Source organism: Neoarius graeffei, chromosome 13, assembly GCF_027579695.1.
Source record: "Neoarius graeffei isolate fNeoGra1 chromosome 13, fNeoGra1.pri, whole genome shotgun sequence".
Lineage (NCBI taxonomy): Eukaryota > Metazoa > Chordata > Actinopteri > Siluriformes > Ariidae > Neoarius > Neoarius graeffei.
In genome coordinates, this window is record NC_083581.1 from 57,945,385 (window position 1) to 57,964,366 (window position 18,982).

At 42.3% G+C, this 18,982-nt stretch overlaps 1 protein-coding gene across 6 annotated transcripts; it reads right to left on the reverse strand.

Moving 5' to 3' along the window:
• Positions 1-1,340: 1,340 nt before the first annotated feature.
• On the reverse strand, positions 1,341-18,825 carry tasorb (transcription activation suppressor b). Of its 6 annotated transcripts, none has more exons than XM_060938154.1 (23): positions 18,398-18,825; positions 16,393-16,538; positions 15,799-15,891; positions 15,392-15,464; positions 14,948-15,039; positions 14,711-14,845; positions 14,470-14,585; positions 14,273-14,304; positions 14,026-14,131; positions 13,713-13,816; positions 13,431-13,534; positions 11,305-11,377; positions 11,140-11,214; positions 10,372-11,052; positions 9,128-9,453; positions 8,710-8,833; positions 5,410-6,278; positions 5,187-5,306; positions 4,888-5,047; positions 4,405-4,504; positions 3,973-4,151; positions 3,659-3,796; positions 1,341-3,129 (listed from the first exon to the last, which is right to left on the reverse strand). In XM_060938154.1, exons 1-23 carry the CDS (start codon positions 18,702-18,704, stop codon positions 1,733-1,735), a joined length of 5,550 nt encoding a protein of 1,849 aa, XP_060794137.1. In that variant the 5' UTR covers positions 18,705-18,825; the 3' UTR covers positions 1,341-1,732. The 6 variants fall into 6 exon arrangements, with proteins under 6 accessions (XP_060794137.1, XP_060794136.1, XP_060794135.1 ...); XM_060938153.1 differs by having other exon boundaries at positions 18,380-18,825; XM_060938152.1 differs by having other exon boundaries at positions 14,237-14,304; positions 18,380-18,825.
• Positions 18,826-18,982: the final 157 nt, after the last annotated feature.

Here is an 18,982-nt window from a genome sequence, read left to right on the forward strand (position 1 = left end):
GTGCACCAAGAAAGGTCCATAAAGACACGGTTTGCCAAGGTTGGAGTCAGTGGCCTGCACAAAGCGCTGACCTCAACCCCACTAAACACCTTTGGGATGAATTGGAACAACAGACTGCACTCCAGGCCTTGTTGTCCAGCATCAGTACCTGAATGAGCACAAACCCCCACACTTAACGCCCATGGTTTTGGAATGGGCACGTATAGGTGTGATACACTGTTGTCCACATACTTTTGGCAATACAGTGCAAGTGAGATTATAGTTGTGCCATTCTTATAGAAGCAAGATATCTACTGCTGCATTTTGACATTAGTTTAGGTTGTGCTATGTGCTTTTAGTAACCATATGCTGTCCATCATACCTTGACAGTCCTATCTGGCAATCCCTGAAGACCTAAATGCCCGCTGGCAGCACAGTGATGTAATGGTTAGCACGGTTGCTTGCCTCACAGCAAGAAGGTTCTGGGTTCGAACCCAGCGGCCAGCGAGGGCCTTTCTGTGTGGAGTTTGCATGTTCTCCCCGTGTTTGCGTAGGTTTCCTCCAGGTACTCTGGTTTCCCCCACAGTCCAAAGACGTGCAGTTAGGTTAACGTGGAGCGGCCTTGGGCTGAAGTGCCCTTGAGCAAGGTACCTAACCCCTGACTGCTCCCCGGGCACTCTAGTGTGGCTGCCCACTGCTCTGGGTGTGCGCGTGTGTGTTCACTGCTTCAGATGGGTTAAATGCAGAGGATGAATCACTGTGCTTGAAGTGTGCATGTGACAAATAAAAATTTCTTCTTCTATTGTAACTTTTTTCAGAGGACATCTCCAGTGCATAGCTGAGTTTTCCAGATGAGCTCTCAAGTAGAACAACAAATATAAAATGTGTAATGCTGTCCTGAATCACTCATGCAAAACCAGTCAAAATGTACTAAGTGTGCAGTAATGAGTAAATGTCTTCAAACTTTTGACTGGTACTATAGTTTTTTTTTTTAAAGAAACTAGTGCCGATTTCTAATGTTCAAAATCAAACATGAAGCTTTAGTTGAACACAAACAAAAGGCAATATCTTGATAAAGTGAAGACACAAACTGTCTCCCTGCTAAAGAAAAATTTATGAAAAATGGAGCACTTGTATCCCAAACCTACGAAAGTGTAAGGTTAAAAAAATATATAACCAAACAAGACCAAATCATCTCTGCAGGGTGAAACTTGACTCCAATGCTGCCCTCTGTTGGCCAGACAGCAAATCCGTGAGGTTCAACAGCCTCAAGAAGGTTATCTGTAAATGAGCAATCCATTGAAATGCATTAAAGATTATTATAAATAAAAGAACCTCAAGGTAATATACTCAACACGATATATGTTTGATACAACCTTGTTTAATAGAACATTTGTACAACCAAGAATGTAAAAAAAAAACAAAAGCAGCTAAAATGAAGAGTGATTCACTTTTTTCTTTTTAAAAAAATATTGCCTGCGTTTTGCCCCTTGTTCACAAACCATTTTGAAAATTAGAACACAAAAAGAAACATTGAAAGGCAATTACATTTCTTGGCGATATAAATATAGTGGTCTGAACAAGGTTTCAAACAACTCATTGAAGAGCATTTCTGAGTGACACGATCATGTCTGATTTGTTGAGCTAATGGTACAAAACCAATTTTTTTTTTCCTTAAATTTAAATGTGCTCTTCACGTTGAATATATACATTCTGTATGGCAGTAGTCTAAGTACTGACTGCTCCCAACATTTTAGTATGTGTAGTCTGAGTAGTAATCCTTTGGAGGACCATGGCCCCGGTTACAGTGCGTTCCTCCCCACATTGACCCTCTGCCTGGTCTGGATCTCATGGGCATGGGGGGCATTCCTCTCCCTCTGAAGCCTCCACGCCTTATGTCCATAAGCCCTGGTATGGGCCCTCGGGGACCAAACATGCGGTTCCCGCCGTGTGGGATTGGCCCGTGAGGCCCTCCTCGGCACGCGGGACGCATCATAAGTCCCGGTCGGGGTAGGAGCCCTCTGGGGTTATTAGGCATGCATCCTCCAGCCATGCCACGGATAGGTGCCATGCCACCTCTGTAGCTCTCGGTGCAAGAGTTTAATGAGGTCCTACTGGCCTGGTTGCTGGGCATTACATTGCCCAACATGGTGCTCCTCGCAGTCCCTCCATCCTGGAACTGCACTGAGGAAGGCAGTATGCCTGCAGATGTACTTCCATCAACTTTACTATTAAGAGTCAAACCTTCACCAGTCCCCATGCATAATCCTTCACCTGAAGGTGCACCTTCATTCTTCCCGAAAGGTGCGGTGCTCACTCCTGGCACATAGCTGTTCTGCGGCCCTGTTGGGGCTGCCCAGTTATACACGGGTGGAGCAGGGGGTGTGGGTATGGGACCAGGGAATACAGGAGCATCTGGGTAGCTGGGCAAACTGCAAGGTAAAGCGGAAGAGGAGGAGGAGAGGGCGGGAGGTTCCATGGCTTTAGTCTGTGTATTCTGAGAGCCAGGCAAAAACGGCTGACTGTCTTCAGCAAGAGACCGAGTTTGAGCCTGAGGCAAGGGTGGAGGGCAAGACAGCCCATCTATGTCCCCTTTGCTGCAGGAGGTTTGGGACAGGCCTGCGGGAGCAGCGTTAGCAGAAGGGTTCACACAAGAAGAGTTGGGGTTCGTCTGAATAGCAGGTTGGGACAGCGGGACAGTGTTGGCCAGGGTTACACTCATGTTGCTCACTTGGCTGTATTCCTGGCCTTGTGATGTTGAGCATGCAGGTGAAGAATAGGCAGAGCTCATGGGATAGCCAGGAGAACCAGAATAGGGACTCCACTGTGCCGAGCTGGGGTACAAGTAGCTCTGGTGGGGATTCACACCAAAACTAATCAAGTTGTCTTCCCCCTCAGTCATGTTTATTCCAGCTTGCTTAGAAGCTTTATACTGCGAGATGGCTGCCTTGAGAACATCGTAATTAACAGGGCAAGAAGACTGAGGGTCTGAGCTGTGTGGTTCAGAGACAGGGGGCGGAACGTCCTCATTCACGGTTTGAGGAGGTAGAGTGGCCCGCTTCTCCGCTGCCTTGCCCTCTGCTTGCACGGTTGCATCCTCATCTGAGTCTAGGGACATGTCCTCCTCGTCCATGCACGCATCTGGCTCTGCTGGAGATGAAGGGCAACATTAATTATATAGCAATTTAATTTGAATAAAAATACAAAGGACTCTTAGTTCTGGAGAACTGAGATTATGAATGTGGTCAATTATAGGCTTGAAGAAAGAGAAATCTCATGACAGGCTTCGAAAATGTGATGTAGGTTTGCGTAAATTAACTGCATTTTAACTTGTAATTGATTTCGATATGGAGCAAAACAGCCGGGATTATTTTAACCATTATTGTGCAACTCGAATTTGAAGTGTGAGTGACTGTTGGAGGAGTTCCCAGAGACGAGGCGATACTCTGGAGGTACAAAAGAGGGGAGGAGGAGGGGGAAAGAAAAGAAAAGAGGAGGAAGGAAGGAAGGAAGGAAGGAAGGAAGGAAGGAAGGAAGGAAGGAAGGGAAAAAAAAGACAAGGACATAAAGAAAGACAGCAATTTAGATCTGCTTCGGAAAATAATAAAAGGCATTAAAACATTTATTGTGGAATCAAACGCCTCATTAGTCACTAATTACACACTTGGCAGGGTGTTACCTGGAGCCGGGACAGCGGGCAGGGTGGAGTCTTCATCACGAGTCCTGCTAATAAGGCTCTCAAAGTCTCTCATGACGTCATTCAAGCTAGCAGTGATGATCCCATTACTAGAAAACTTGGGCACATCAATGGACTTATCTGTTAAAAAAAAAAAAAAAGGAAATAATAAAAATCCCAAATGATGTTGCTAATGATTCTCACTTACTTCAGGCTCTAATTCCTTTAGTACCATTAACAAGTAAAGCTAAAAGGAGAAATAAATTAAGTAAATAAATAGGATTAGAGTTGAATACCGCAAGTGTTTATGTATATACCTGTGAGGAAGATGATGTGTCGCAGTTGTGTGTGCTGAGCCTGTAACTTCACCAAACAGTCCAGATCTGGAGCTTGTCGTAACGGAGCATCACACTCGTGGTATGGCAAGAACTCCACCAGATGCTTCTTTTGATAAGTTGTCAGCAGATTTAGCAGATCCAAAGCTTCACTGTTGGACCTATGAGCAGAGAAGGAGCATTAATTAGAGAGCAATAGCAAAGAAAACTTGTCACAGCTTCGAACAGGAATCACCACTGACAAAAATGAGCGGTTACTCTCCTCTTTAAAAGAGGCATAAACAAAACAAGCATGCCACTCAAACCAAAGTCCCTTCATTCACTGACCAACAAATGATGGTAAATAATAAACCACCTTCTAAAATAATGGTGGAGTAATGCAAGGTGTCACTCGGTTCTGCTAAAGGCACTAACCTGCTGAGCTCCTTCAGCTTCTTCTGAGTCTTACAGTGTACCTTCCACTTCCATGGCATGCTCTGCTCCTCCAAGAACTGCAGGAATGCCTGAAGCTTCTCTGCAACACCAACGTACAACATTAAGCCACAGGCCAGAGACGGAAATTTGAAGGGTTAATGTAGACGTGTGACTTCTGAATTAAAATTGTAACAGGATGTACAATCAAAAAAAATTAGACAGAAGCAGACTTACTTTCTGAATATGAACCGAAGAAGAAGAAGAGCCAGCTACACAGGTATACGTACATTGGAGAGTGGCCAAATTTTAACTAAACTATCAGTTATCAACCCTTATTTAGAGTAAATTTGACAGAGGAGGCAGAAACCTTCAATTCAGCCTCGTAAATAAAGACAAAAGTTAGTTTAAGTGTACTCAGGCTTTGACCCTTTCCAATCCAATGACAGTCTTGATAGCTCGCTTTATCCAGCGTCAAGCACTTACCTAAAGTGATTACGTCTGGGTTCAGGATGAATTCGTCGGATACGATTAAGCCTCCAGACATAAAAAGCTCATTGTAAGTACGATTTTTCACATCATCTAGATTGTCCACACCAGCAAAATACACTGTTGTCAACTTCTTTAATGACACCAAAGCTGGAATCTAAAGAAAAAAAAAAAAGAAAGCATTTAAAGAGGTTCGTGCTTCCTGAAGTTGCTGAATATTCAATGGACTTAACGGATGTTCATTGAATTTGCAAATGCAGGAGAAAAAAAAAAAAAAAACTAGCAACATTATATACCTTGTGAACATGAGAAGCTATGTCTTCATTCTGAATGATGACCATAAACTTCTGCTGACAGTTGTTTTCCAGATACGTCAGAGGATTGCACTCAATGTTGCCGAGGTTTTCTAAGTAACCCTGTGATAAATTGAGACAGTCAGTCAGTCACATACAGAACATTTAGCTAAAACAGCAAACTAAACAGAAAAAGCCAGAGGACAGTTCGAGTTAAAACCCCTACCTTAATCTCAGTGCAGAGTTCATTTTCCTCTTCATCCCCTCGCTGAATGTAAAACCGAACTGTGTTCATCTGCATGATCTCCATCAGTGTGCACAGCACATCTGGCTTGAGCTGGCCAATCACGTCATTTCCTGGTGCACCTGTCTGGGCTGGTTCAGGGGGCACCTCGGGTATCAATGAGAGACCAGTGCTTAGTGTGGGCATGCATTTGGGACTGTCTGCAACATTTGGAACCTTTGCATCTGTCTTTTTCGCTGGGTGTGATTTTCTGGAAGGGGAGGGCTGTTGGTTGGGGGCAAGAGAAGGTGGAGTTGGGGTAGGAGTCAGTGTCGGGGTTGACGCAAGCGTCTGTGGCTTGCTGGCCGCCTTGTGTAAGGACTCCTCTGGTTTAACCTTCGAAGCTGGCTGTCTGGAGGGGAGGACAGCAGCAGGAGTAACAGTAGGAGGTGCACTAAGTGCAGCAGGAAGAGGAGCAACAGATGGAGGAGGAGGAGGAGGAGGAGCAGCAATAGCAGGTTGAACTGCATCACTGGGAGCAACAGGGTGTAGAGGACCAGCAGATGAGCCAATCATGTGGTTCATCTTTTCGCATAGCGTGCTGATGTAACCCTGTATCGGCAGAGGTGAAATGTATTCGGAGACGTACGGAGAGAAGGTGGACTCCAATCTGCTGGGCGTAGCCTCATGCCGGGGCAGTGTAGGCTGGGAAATGTAAAATATTTGCTGCCTTTCCATCAGCTCCTGGATGCCCGTGCAGAGAGACAGAAACTCCTGGTCCAGGATGGAGTCGAGCGTTTGTACTGCTGTAGGTACTGAGCTGTCCTTCACTGATGTACCTGATGTCCCTGCCTCACACTCAGCAACTGGGACTGTGGCCAGAAAAGGATGGAAAAGGGAAAGATTGGGGGGGGGAGAGATTAATTAAAGCAAATAGAAAAAGAGATCCTACAAGTCGGCACACTGAAATATATCAAAGTAAATGGACTACAAAGAATAATTAAAAATTTTGTGGTCACACAAAAACCCGTGCTGTGGCAGAAATGAGACATTACTGACACCAGTTGTGAAGGTAAAACTTTCACCCTCGCAAATGTAACTGTAAAATGTACAAAAAAAAAAAATGTTCTACATGTAACAGAAAAGTAATTTCTATCTGTAGCATAACATTGGAAAAGATATCGGATAAAACAAAGTTGAGACATTTACGGAAGCCGCGAGAGGTCCTTCATATAATCCTTTTTTTTTTTTATTCACCTTATCATCCCGAGATAACGACATAATTAATTCAGGATCTCGAGAAAACACCACAACTAATTCGAGATCTCGAGAAAACAAAACCGTTATTTCGAGATCTCGAGAAAACAGCTGAGAAATGGTTCATTCAGGTGCGCCAAGAGACTTGTGATATGCTGACTTTGGGGCTATTTCTCATTCTGTCTAGATGCAACTTTGGTCATTAGAATGTCTGGAATAATCTCCTCTGGGACCCCTCTCTCTCTCAAGGCATCGTAAAAAGCCATTTCTGCTCTGTTACATGTCCGCCAATTTTTAAGTCTTCGTTGTCTGACCCACGGGGGGGCGCAGCTCTGCTAGAAATCTCAGCTGTTTTCTCGAGCTCATGAAATAATTTTGTTTTTTCGAGATCACGGAATAATTGTCTTGTTTTCTCGACATCACGGAATAATTGTTTTATTTTCTCGAGATCTCGAATTAGTTGTGTTGTTTTCTCGACATCCTGAATTAATTATGTCGTTATCTCGGAATAACGGTTTTGTTTTCTCGAGATCTCGAATTAGTTGTGTTGTTTTCTCGAGATCCTGAATTAATTATGTCGTTATCTCGGGATAACAAGGTGAATAAAAAAAAAAAGATTATATGAAGGGCCTCTCGTGGCTTCCGTAGACATTAAAACATTTAAATAAGATTATTAATATAATAAAATATAATTTGTATTTAAAAGTATTATCACAGGATAATGGCAACTCATTTTACAAACATACTGCACAAATACACGTTGAGCCATTCATACTTTTGCATTTAAACTTTCCGATCATTATATAAACATGCAACAAATTTAGACTACAAAATAAATTTGCATTGCCCTGTGTGCATCAAAATTGGCCAAAAGAAAAAGCTGCCATTTGGATTTACATCAGCAAATACTTTAGCGCCCTTGACTAGAAAATGACTGCAGTGATGAATATGTTTCAGCAGGCAACAAGTCTTTTAAGCCTAACTGATGCAGTGAGAAGCTTCTTATTTCTTCAACAACCATGTCAACAGACGTTTCCTGTGGTCGCGGAAAAAGACGTTACTGTGTTTCAGAAGGGTCAAATTATTGGCCTGCATCAATCAAAGAAAACAACTAAGGAGATTGCTGAAATGACTTGAATTGGGTTAACTGTCCAAGGCATTATTAAAGCCTGGAAGGATAGTGGTAAACTGTCAACTATGCAGAAGAAATCTGGTCAGGAAAAAAAAAAAAAAAAAAATCCTGACTGACCATGGTCAGAGATCACTAAAACACTTGAAAGTTGAATCATTTAAAAAAAAAATAATAATAATAATATTAATAATAATAATCCATCAACAGCAGAACTCACGGCTATGTTTAGTAGTGAAATTAAGAGCATTTCCACACGCACAATGTGACAAGGACGCGCAGGATTGGGACTAAACATCTGTGCGGTCATAACAAAACCCACTTGTTAGTAAGACTAATCAGAAGAAAAGGCTTCAGTTTTCTCGGAAGCATAAAAGATTGGACTCTGGAGCAATGGAAAAAGGTCATGGGGTCTGAGGAGTCCAGATTTACCCTATTCCTGAGTGATGGACATGTTAGGGTAAGAAGGGACATGCATAAAAGCATGTATAGTGGCCACTGTACACGTCTCTGGAGGCAGGATTATGATCTGGGGTTGCTTCAGGTCTAGGCTCAAACATTATGTGGCAATAAAATATCAGCTGACTATCTGAATGACCAGATTATCCCATCATTGGATTTGTTCTTCCCTGATGGCACAGGCATAAAATTAAGACTCAAACTGTGAAACGAGTAATTCAGGAAGCATGAGGGATCATTTTCACACAGAGTCCTGACCTTAACCCCACGGAAAGTCCTTGGGATATTAGAATAGTAGAACAGAATATAAATATTAGAGTATATATAGAGAATATAAATATTAGAGTGAATATTATGCTTTTTTTTTTTGCCCAGGCAGTGTATGTTTGTTCAAGTCTTGTAGTACTTCACCTTCACAAGAGTCATACTATAAATAAAAGCATAAGGGTAAGACATACCTGTCGAGGTTGTTCTCCATTGGAGGCGGTTTTGACTAGCTTCGGCAGGGAGCTGCACCTGTTGCTCGAAGCTGGAGGATGGACTGCACAAGTCCACGCTGCCAATACTGCATGCCATCTGATCCTATACAAACACAAACACAGTCAGTTAATGTGGTTATATATTTCAGTGCTTTTTCACAAAGGTGGGAATCTCCATACACACTCATTATGTATACATAATAAAAAGATTAAACCCTGCATTTAGTAGGCACGTTCTGATTGTTGACAAAACACATTTGTTTCTGCCAAACAAAACAGGTACAAGCGAACATTTCTGAATTATTGTAAATTGTGATAAAAATGCTAGCCCATTACTGTGACAAAGGGATGAACGACCCTATAATGATGAGACTGGTATTCAGAGTAAAACGCAAACCTCCAGGTAATCCAGTGAGACCTGCTCATCCTCGGTGTGTCTGGCTCGCAGGCTGCGCTCATAGTGGGCCGTGGGGTCACCTGGCTCGCATGTCCGCTCAGGTACCAGGCTCTCCTGGAGTTGCGTGGGCACCATAAGATGTGCAGCATTGGCAGAAGCAGCAGTGCTTTGAGACACTTTCTTCAGAGCAGTGATAAAGAACTTAAGTAGAGTCTGCGTGTCCTGGATAGATGTGGGGTGGCTAACATGCTCACGTAGGTCTGTGTCACACATCACCATGCTGTCCATCACCGCCGACAGGGACATGGACGTTTCGCCCTGAGGAACTGCAAGATGCAGGAGAATGAAAGAACACACACTTAAATTCGCAGTGTATCTGGGACAAGCAGGTGCACCACAAGCTGTGCATTTTGCCGTTTTTGATCTGTAGCCCCACCCCTACGTGCGTCAGAACTTCCTGCATCAGAGTCTAACAAAGGAGTATGCGTTTAAAAAACCGTTTTAACTCTGAGCCTGAAAATTAAAACAGCTGTGTGATAAATTTCAAAAATCCAGCATTACGTTACCCTCTACAAAGTTAAAATATTTAAATTTGGCCTAACTGTATGTTAAAAGGAGGCTTAAATTAGGAATTAACACTTTGTACAAGAAAAAAATGTAAGTTAAAAAGAAAAAAAAAAAAAAAAACAACAACAACAACAAAAAAAAAAACACCACACCCCACACACACCCTTACAAATGGTAAATCCAGCTCAATATTACTGACGAGAAACGAAACTGAAAGTTTAGGACAGAATTATGGATGGCTCTCTATATGATTTTCTTTTCGAAGCTACAAACGGAAAAATGCATAAAGACTGCTAATGCTGTAAATATTATACATCTTTATAGGTATAAAATTAAAGGCTAATTAATATTCAGATACCTTTGAGTACTCTTTTTTTTTTTTAATAAACTAACATTTTAATTAAACTTTCTCTCCGTCTCAGATATATAGTTTTATGTTACTGCTTTAAGAGTTCTTCAGTTTGTCCATGTGAGGAACCCTAAAGATTCTATCTATAGCCCTACGTAGAACAACAGAGGGGTTCCCATCACGGACACTTCCAGATAGAACCCATTTAGAAAGCCAAGAACCCTTAACTATCTAAAAACCCTTTAAAGAATACTGTTTCTGCTAAAAGTGTGAAAAACTGTCACAAAGCACAGAAAACCAATCGCTTGGTCAAGCTAAGGAACCTCACCTCTTCCTAGCTCTCCGTTACTCAAGACATCCGTCTTTAGGTATTTGCTGACTCCAGCTGAGAGGTCACCCTCAGGCCTCCGCTTGTGCCCGGCTGGCTCCCAGTCCTCGCTGCGCTCCTGCATGCCTCCATCCTCCTTGCCCAGTGACCGTTTGTGTAGTTGAATCAGTTTCAGCAGCTTCTCCATCTTTTCTTTGTCATACTCGCCTTGAGGCTTCTGAGCACCACTACCATTAGATTGCACCAGTCCGGTCCTGGTGCTGCCCGAGCCACTCCAGTCAGATACAGGACTGTATTCGTCAACCATAGGAGGACCACTGTCCTCCACGTCCTGCTGCAGGCATGTTATGGCCAGTTGGAAGTTTGCAGGTGCATGGACATACACACTCAGCACCGAGTCCATGCTCTTGGGCCGTTGTGGTGAGTATGGCCCGGGTCGTTCGTCCACGCTTGACCTGTACTCGGGCACAGAGAAGGGCCGCCCTGAGCCATGATCCGTCAAACTCAGATAGTCCAGAACCCGGGTTTTCACTGCGCTAGCCAGATCTTTGGGTGGATTGGAGCGCAGTTTAAAGAAAGCATGATGCAGGGCAGGAGCAAAGGTCTCTAGGTGCTCAGTGATCGGGTCTTTGGGCTCTAATGGAACCAGAGTGTCCACATGTAGGCCAGCGTGCTTGGACACTTTTGAGAGAGCAAAAGAAAAAAGTCATGAGGGTCAGGTAAATACAAAAACATCTCCAAATTATATCTATGGACGTTCATACTTACTTAACCTGCCTGTGATTCGTGACTCTTGAAAAACAAAAAGCGCCTGTAACCCTCTGTCGTGTCTCCCTCGCTTCTCTACATTTCAGAAAAGAATGCCTTTGTAAGGTATAATAAAACAACAAAAAAATACAGCTGTGTAGATATGAATATGCACCACGAGTATACCATGAGAACTGTGCAGGTGAGATGATGACAGGAAGAAAAGAAAGCCTCTTTCTGCCAGTGGCTTCACAAGAACCTGGATGAAAACGGAATAAAAATGTACAAAACAGCCAAGAAACTTGGTTTTATTTTTCATCAGTACAGACATTTTGACAATTTACAACAAAGGAAAACGTGGAAGGAAGAGGAGATCACGGAGCAATGGAGTCTTCTGGGCTATCGGTATCCAGCTAAAGAACTCAAGTACAGTGTTTTCCCCAGAAAAAATTAAAGCCCTAAATTCTGGCATGATAATACACAGACAATTGAGCGCCAATGGCGCGAAGCGAAACCAGGGGGGTCCGGGGGCATGCTCCCACGGAAAATTTTTTGAAAATAGATGCTTTCAGGTGCATTTTCAGGGTCTCAGAGGTTTTAGATACATGATTATAGGATAGATTTTACCAGTGTTTCAATGATTTCTGACCTAAATAGTATTAAATGTATACACATTTGAAATTTCACCTTAAAGTTCAACATGCAAGTTAAACTGTTTTGTTATAGATTACTTAGGTATGATAGATTGAAAATCTACGGGGATCCCTTAATTATCTATGATCAAGTAGCGTTGTAACAAAAATGTGCATGACCAGTGGTTTGCTCCATCTTATGCAATCCAATGAAGAGAATCGATCATCATGACCACCTGTTGATCACAAAGGGATCTGAACCTAAGAACTGCCACCTTAAAATAAAGTTGCTATATTACTATAAGGATTTAGAATGTTTCTGATGCAATTACCATAATAAATGTATAACTAAGATACACTGAAAAGAAAAGTAAGGCAACTGCATATTATAAAGTTTAAATTTTGGCACTTTATTAAATGGACTAGATTAAGATTAAAACATATTTAAAGGAAAACTTAATTCATACATTTAAGTTTGCAGAAAGATTATATACTTATTAACAAATTCTCTTCATGAATGTGTTAAGTGTCAAATGTAGCATAATTTCGAATAATAATGATCAGCGTATTTGGCAGTGTGATGTCACTGTGACCCTTTAACAAAAGAATAATCCGAAGCTGCCTTTTGTTAAATGGATCCCAGTGACATCACACTGCCAAAAATGCTTATGATTATTATTTGAAATGATGCTATATTTGACACATTTGGACAACTTCACTTCGTGAGAGTGTTCATAAGTACATAATCTTTCTGCAAACCCAAACTAATGAATTAAGTTTTCTACTCCTTTAAAGCAGATTAATTCTCCTTGGCGTTTGCTTGGCCCAATGTTGGGCGACCCTCTCATAGTCCATCTCGCTGTCATCCATGCTGATGTGGATCAAATTGTCCAGCGAGCGCTTTTTGAGCCAGTCGCTGTGATCAAAATTGACGTTTTCGTTGTCGTGACAGTTGTCTGGTTTTGTGCGCCATCACTCACGTGGGTTTGCTGACGTTTAGTCAACCAATCTTTGATCGAAGCCATAATGATAATAGACTAGGTCAAACTTTTGCGATTAAAATCAGTCGGCTTTGCCCGTCTGGTGGGGGACGACATCGGCAGCCAATGAGATCGCTTATAATGAATCGGAAAATTCCGGGATGTCTGACGTTTTCTTTCGATATTTTTATTGGACGGTTTGAACACGTGATCTTGACATAGCCGACAGATTACAGCTTGTTTACATCATACCACACGGACATATTACTTTGACAGAATCAACACAAACATTGGAAAAAAAGACCGCTTGTTTAACACAAGTATCAATCAATATGTAAATGGATCTGTTATTTGCTCTTCCATATATCTAGTTACTTGTGGGTAGGAAATTTAACGTATCGGTATAAATCTAAGCGTATCGGATTTTAACTAAAGCGACTAAGCGTATCGGCAGGCAGAGCAAGAGTATCGGGCCTGATACGCTAAAACACTTTGGGGAAAACTATGAAGTACACCGATATAAAAGCATCAGCACTTGATAGAAAATGTAGAAGCACTCGAACAAACTTAAAAATAATACTTCTTATAAATGATTCACCCACACACTCTTTGTAATAACCATTTACAAGCAAGTGCAACCTTAATTTTAAAAAAAGAAGAAAAAAAAAGGAGGGGGGGAGGGGGGAGACGACGACCTCACCATTTTTTCCTTCTCCATTTTGTGTAGCAGGGCAGACAGGCAGTTTCCCTGCTTGGTCTTTGCCATGACATCAAACAGGCTGCAGTACATCCCACATTTCATTGCTTCGATTGAAAACAACAAATAATAGAAGGTCATTACATAACAATAACACAGTAAAAAGGACAAATTTCTTCGGAACAACGACAGCTTGAAACGTTGAGCCTCTAAATAAATTAAGAGTAGAGGAATTACAGCTACCAGCACTTGTGATTCATCATAACGGTTATGTAATTATTTTACCCTCTTGTGTTCCACTATATGCATCCCATGAAAGCAGTGTCGAGGGAATCTTCCTCTTCACTTGATCAAGGTGCATTGCCATACTTATGTCAATTTTGTCAGGACTACAAGGGGGGGGGGGGGGTAGAAAAAAAAAAATCACCACAGTTCAGTAAAATGCCACTTAGAAAGACAAGTTAGATTTAAACCTCAAAAGTATGGCAGGGAAATCAGCATCATCTGAGTGAACTGTTTTGTGTGATATCATTAACTGCATTTAAGTGCCTCCTTTTACAACAACAAAAAAAAAAGAATTACCATAAAGGCCACTTACAGTTTGAGGGGCAAAAAGGGGAGATTGGGCGACCGGATGCACACGTGATACAGCTCTTCTCCCCTGTTCACCAACGAGCCGCTCCACACTGTATACCTGCGCCATCCTGCGAAACAGAAGATTCGAGTCAGCATGTCTAACACACCTAATATATAGAATAAGGGCTTTAATAAGAATAGGTTTTTCTTCAAAGTAAGAAAAATCTCAATACTGCAAATCCTAAACAGTCCAGATGGAGGCAGATTACCTCTATGTCCTTCATGCACGCCACTGCTTAATCTACAAAAGATAAGAAAAATAGTTTAAATTGTATACAACATCCTTGCAGCTGGTGAATAACTGAACCCTGAACTGATTAAAAATGCTTAAGCTGTAACTTTATAATTGACTGAATAACAATTTTAACATGGAATAACACAGTACAACACAGACGAGAACCTGTACCTGTGAGCAACTGTGGCTGACTCCTTGCCTTTGTACTGAAAAGACACCACAGCATAGGGACACACGTGTCTGGGCCGTGACCTCAGCTCCTCAAACGCAAACTCATAAAAGTATTGCTGCAGATGACATGGGAGGAGAGAGAAGACACGCATACAACAATAAGACCAGCTATAACATGTAACAATAATTCAGGCAAATAACGAGTTATCATAAAGTAATAGAAATAACCCATGTACGATACCTGAGTGAGCTCAAAGGCCCTATATGACAATAACGAACTGACTTTGCTGGCGTTTTTGTGGACGTGGCAATCAAACTTAGGTGTAGGTTCCAGATTACTCTTGGGCATATTTTCAAATATGCTCTTTATTCTACCCTGCAGACCAAAAAAAAAAAAAAGGGGGGGAGGCCACAGACCATTTGAAAACAAAAATATATACATTACATTTTATGGTTGTAACGTAAAAAGAAATATTACCTTCATAACTTTAAATATGATTATGTCCCCAGAAGCACCTGCTTCAAACGGATTCATTTGCAACAAATCTGAATATTTTGAAAGGTAAACTCCTAAAAGAGAAAGGAAAAGAAAAACACAGTCCTGCTAGTTCTAAAATTATAGACAAATATCAAATATTTACAGCATATTTTCCATTACACCTCAAAGAGAAACAAAACAGCAAAAACCAACGTACACAGATTAAGTAAATCAACTGCTGTTCTTTATGCTACAATACTTTGGTGAGACCAGACCAAGGGATAACAGACAGAAGCATTCACTTATATAAAGAATTTATTTATGAAATAAATTTGCCCCAAGTCATGAGAAAGCTTTCTGAAAACTTAGAACATGATTTATTATTTGCAAACAGGTATAGCATGGAACAGAATAAACACAAATCTGTTTTTCGTCTAATGTTACCTTTAATGGGATTTCCCAAATTGTTAATACGTGCATGCCCCACTGAAAGGCCCTTTTCACAGATCCAGCGAGTCTGCAATAAGAGGCACAACTGTTACATAACTCTTTACACCCTTGAATACAGACTCAAAATCCTACTGCACAACACACTTCTTTACCAGTTCTAACACACTTGATTCTGCTTTTTAATGAATTATCAGAGCTTTTGTGAACTCATTCAGATGTGATAAACGCAGGTGCTGGACACACAGCTTAAAAAAAAAAAAAGTTTCTCTTAAAAACTCAAAAGAAATGCCCAAGGAAGAATAACGACAGACTGACTAAAATATAGTTACTTCAGTTTAAGTTTTAAAAATAAATAAATAATTCACAATTTATGCAGAGACTGAATCAGCTGCTCATCTCACCTTTTTTGCATCAGGCAGCAGAAAAGCGTAGGAGTCGGTAAGCTCAGTGTCTGTCCGCCCAGCTTGCTTGAGTTCCCTTTTCTTCTCTACGTACTGGACAAATTACGATTGCGCGTTAGAGACACGTTCCGCTAACGGATAATAGTCAGTAATAAATCTGATCACCGAATCTCGCTGTACATGTACTATAACAATAAAGGCATTTGTAATGTACACCACAGCAAGAATAGTAATCAAAACTTGGCCTCTCCCAAACTATACTTAATTTAGCCTGTGACATCATGAACTCAAATTGACATTTGTATGTGAGGGCTGGTCATAAGCATATTGCCTTACAAAATGCCACAATCAGAAATCAAGCGACTAACAAGCTGTTTGTTTGTTGTAGTTTTTTTTTTTTTATCACTATAACACGGGCCTTTAAATAACTTCTTAATGAAAACGCATAGCTGACAGACTTGGTGTGTCAGTGTCACTAGAAGTAAATTTTTTTTTCCCCTCCTACAAGGCAAAAAAACAAGTTCACCCCTCGTTACAGATTGTCCATGATGTTTAGCAAGCTCATGAAAGCAATACAATATTTAGAAAGTTTACCTCTTTCTCCAGGAGCTCATTGTGAATGAGACATGCTTTAGTGTAGGTGAAAGCTCCTCGAGACGAAGCATCCAGGTATGAGGAAGAGAGGAGTTTGAAAAGCTCCTCAAACTCCCATGACTCTGGCACTAACTGCTGGAGCAGACCTGGAGAATCAGGAAAGAGAAAAACAGCATAAGAGTATGTCATCAGAATGGCAGCATGGGCAGTACAAGAATACTGGCTATCTAAGATGAAAAAGTTGACGACAGGAAATTATCCAGCCGTAAACACCGAGCAGTGTTTTAACTGGTGAATTAACTGCAGGTAAGGAGTCACAGAGGAAATAAAGAGACATCCATCCATCATCTGTAGCCGCTTATCCCGTACAAGGTCGCCGGCAAACAGGATCCTATCCCAGCTGGGTATGGGTGAGAGGCGGGGTACACCCTGGGCAAGTCACCAGGTCATCACAGGGCTGACACACTCACATTCACACCTATGGTCAAGTTAGAACCACTAATTAGCCCAACCTAACCTAACCGCATGTCTTTGGACTGTGGGGGAAACCGGAGCACCCGGAGGAAACCCATGCGGACATGGGGAGAACATGCAAACTCCACACAGAAAGGCCCTCGTTGGCCGTTGGGCTCGAACCTGGGACCTTCTTGCCGTGATGCGACAGTGCTACACCACCGTGCCGAAATAAAGAGACGTCTTGTGAGACAATACTATACAGTATTGACAGAGATCATTTTTTTTTTTTTAGACCTAGAATTCATTTCCGTTCGTCGAGTGCTCCTAGTAAATATATAGAAAATGTGTGTATTATGAAACTAGAAACCACTAGTGCATAAAAAAAAACCACCACCACCAAGAAAGAAAGCACAATTTTATTCATCACACACTTGTGAAATTCCTCTCTGCATTTAACCCATCTGAACTCCATAAAACGCACACATACCCAGAGCAGTGGGCAGCCATACTAACAGCGCCCAGGGAGCAGTTGGGAGTTAGGTGCCTCAGCCCATATTAACCTAACCGCATGTCTTTGGACTGTGGGGGGAAACCGGAGGAAACCCACACGGACATGAGGAGAACATGCAAACTCCTCACGGAAAGGCCCCCCACCGGGAGCTGGGCTCGAACCCAGAACCTTCTTGCTGTGAAGCGATACTTACTGTACACCGCCGTGCCGCCCATGCTTTCAATCACAACATGACATAACATGACATTTACAAACCTGTCTGAAAAGTGCCTAGGGATTAGTTTGGATCCAGAGGAACTGGAAGTGCATCTTTGCTAAGAATAAGATCAAGCAATTTTGCACTCATTGTGTTAAAGGGTCAAATAAGACCTGGATGACTTAAACAAAAAAAGTTGGGGTTTCTTCCTGGAGCTTCTTAATTTGCCCATGGTTTTCTGACTTGCTCTTTAAAAAAAACCAAAAAAAAAAACGCTTTGAGTCATTAAGAGATTAGGAAATAAGACGCCGAGCTGATGTTCTGGTGGGCTACAATGCCGCTCCGTGAGCAATGGTGAGTGAGGAGTGGCAGAAGTGAGCTCTATGGTAGCACCACTGTTGTCTTAACTACCGATGGAGCTATTTGGCTAGCACCCACTTAGCAACTTAGCACCGCCAGGCTCAAATTACGAGACAGAAGAAGTAACACAATGTAGAACCTCCATAAAATACCGTATTTTAGCAAAGACAAAAGGTGCGAAGCTTCTCTGGCGCTTCCCGTCTTGCATTGAAGCATTTGCTAGTTAGCTAGCTAGCTAACGTCTGCTAACTTAGCCCATATTTGCATGTGGTGGCTAAATAGCTGAAATCGACGGTTAATTACATAAGTGCAAAACAAACCAGCGCTTGTGCACGTTAGAGAAAACACAGCGGCATTACCACTGCCAACTAAACAAAGCCTGTAGCGGTTCGTGCTGTTCGCAGGCATGCAGAGCGGACCGTGAAGAAGCGCAAGAATCGAGCCGAGCTCGGTTTCAGGAATACCAGGGGAGGGAACACAACCTTTGCGCTCCTTAATCTTCCGCGGGATTTGGAAAGTCTTCCGCGACCACTCCTCGGCTGATCTGTGCAGCGCAGACGGCGAAGTGCTGCAGTTCTTCATATCTGACAGCCCGCTCTTCCGCCGCTCACCAGCATCTTGTTCAGACATTTGCTCGTCTTCGCATCCAGCTTGATCGCCATTTTGCTTGGATGTAGTCGTGGTCGAGGGTGACAATTGTTCCTGGCTCTCGCTGCCGTCCAGACCTAAGCCGCTGGGTTTGGTGCCATCCCGGTCGTATTTTCTGTCTTCGTTCAGATTACAGGCCATTTTGGCCACTAATCACTTCGTCGACTGGCGATGAAGTTGGTTTCAGCACCGCTTCACGGAGTAATTCTCCTTCTCAACCAGCCTCCGCCATTATGCCTCTGACGTGCGGCTTCCCTGCGCTGTGAAAACTCTGGCGTCACTCTGTTTACAAGCAGCCGAGCGCCACCTAAAGGCCGAAAGCGGTCACGCACTCTGGAGCAATGGGGCTGAGAACCTCCAAAGCCAAGGGGTCCTTAATTAAAATAAAATAAAAAAGCTACAGTGGTGGAAATTGAATA

Bases quoted from the DNA above. Each gene is read 5' to 3' on its own strand.
- tasorb (XM_060938149.1), bottom strand. From the start codon at position 18,704: ATGGCCTGTAATCTGAACGAAGACAGAAAATACGACCGGGATGGCACC. The intron at 14,586-14,710 runs GTATCGTACATG...TGTCATCTGCAG, and splicing joins GGGCCTTTGAGCTCACTCAG to CAATACTTTTATGAGTTTGC. The intron at 14,305-14,469 runs GTACAGGTTCTC...TATCTTTTGTAG, and splicing joins TCAGCCACAGTTGCTCACAG to ATTAAGCAGTGGCGTGCATG.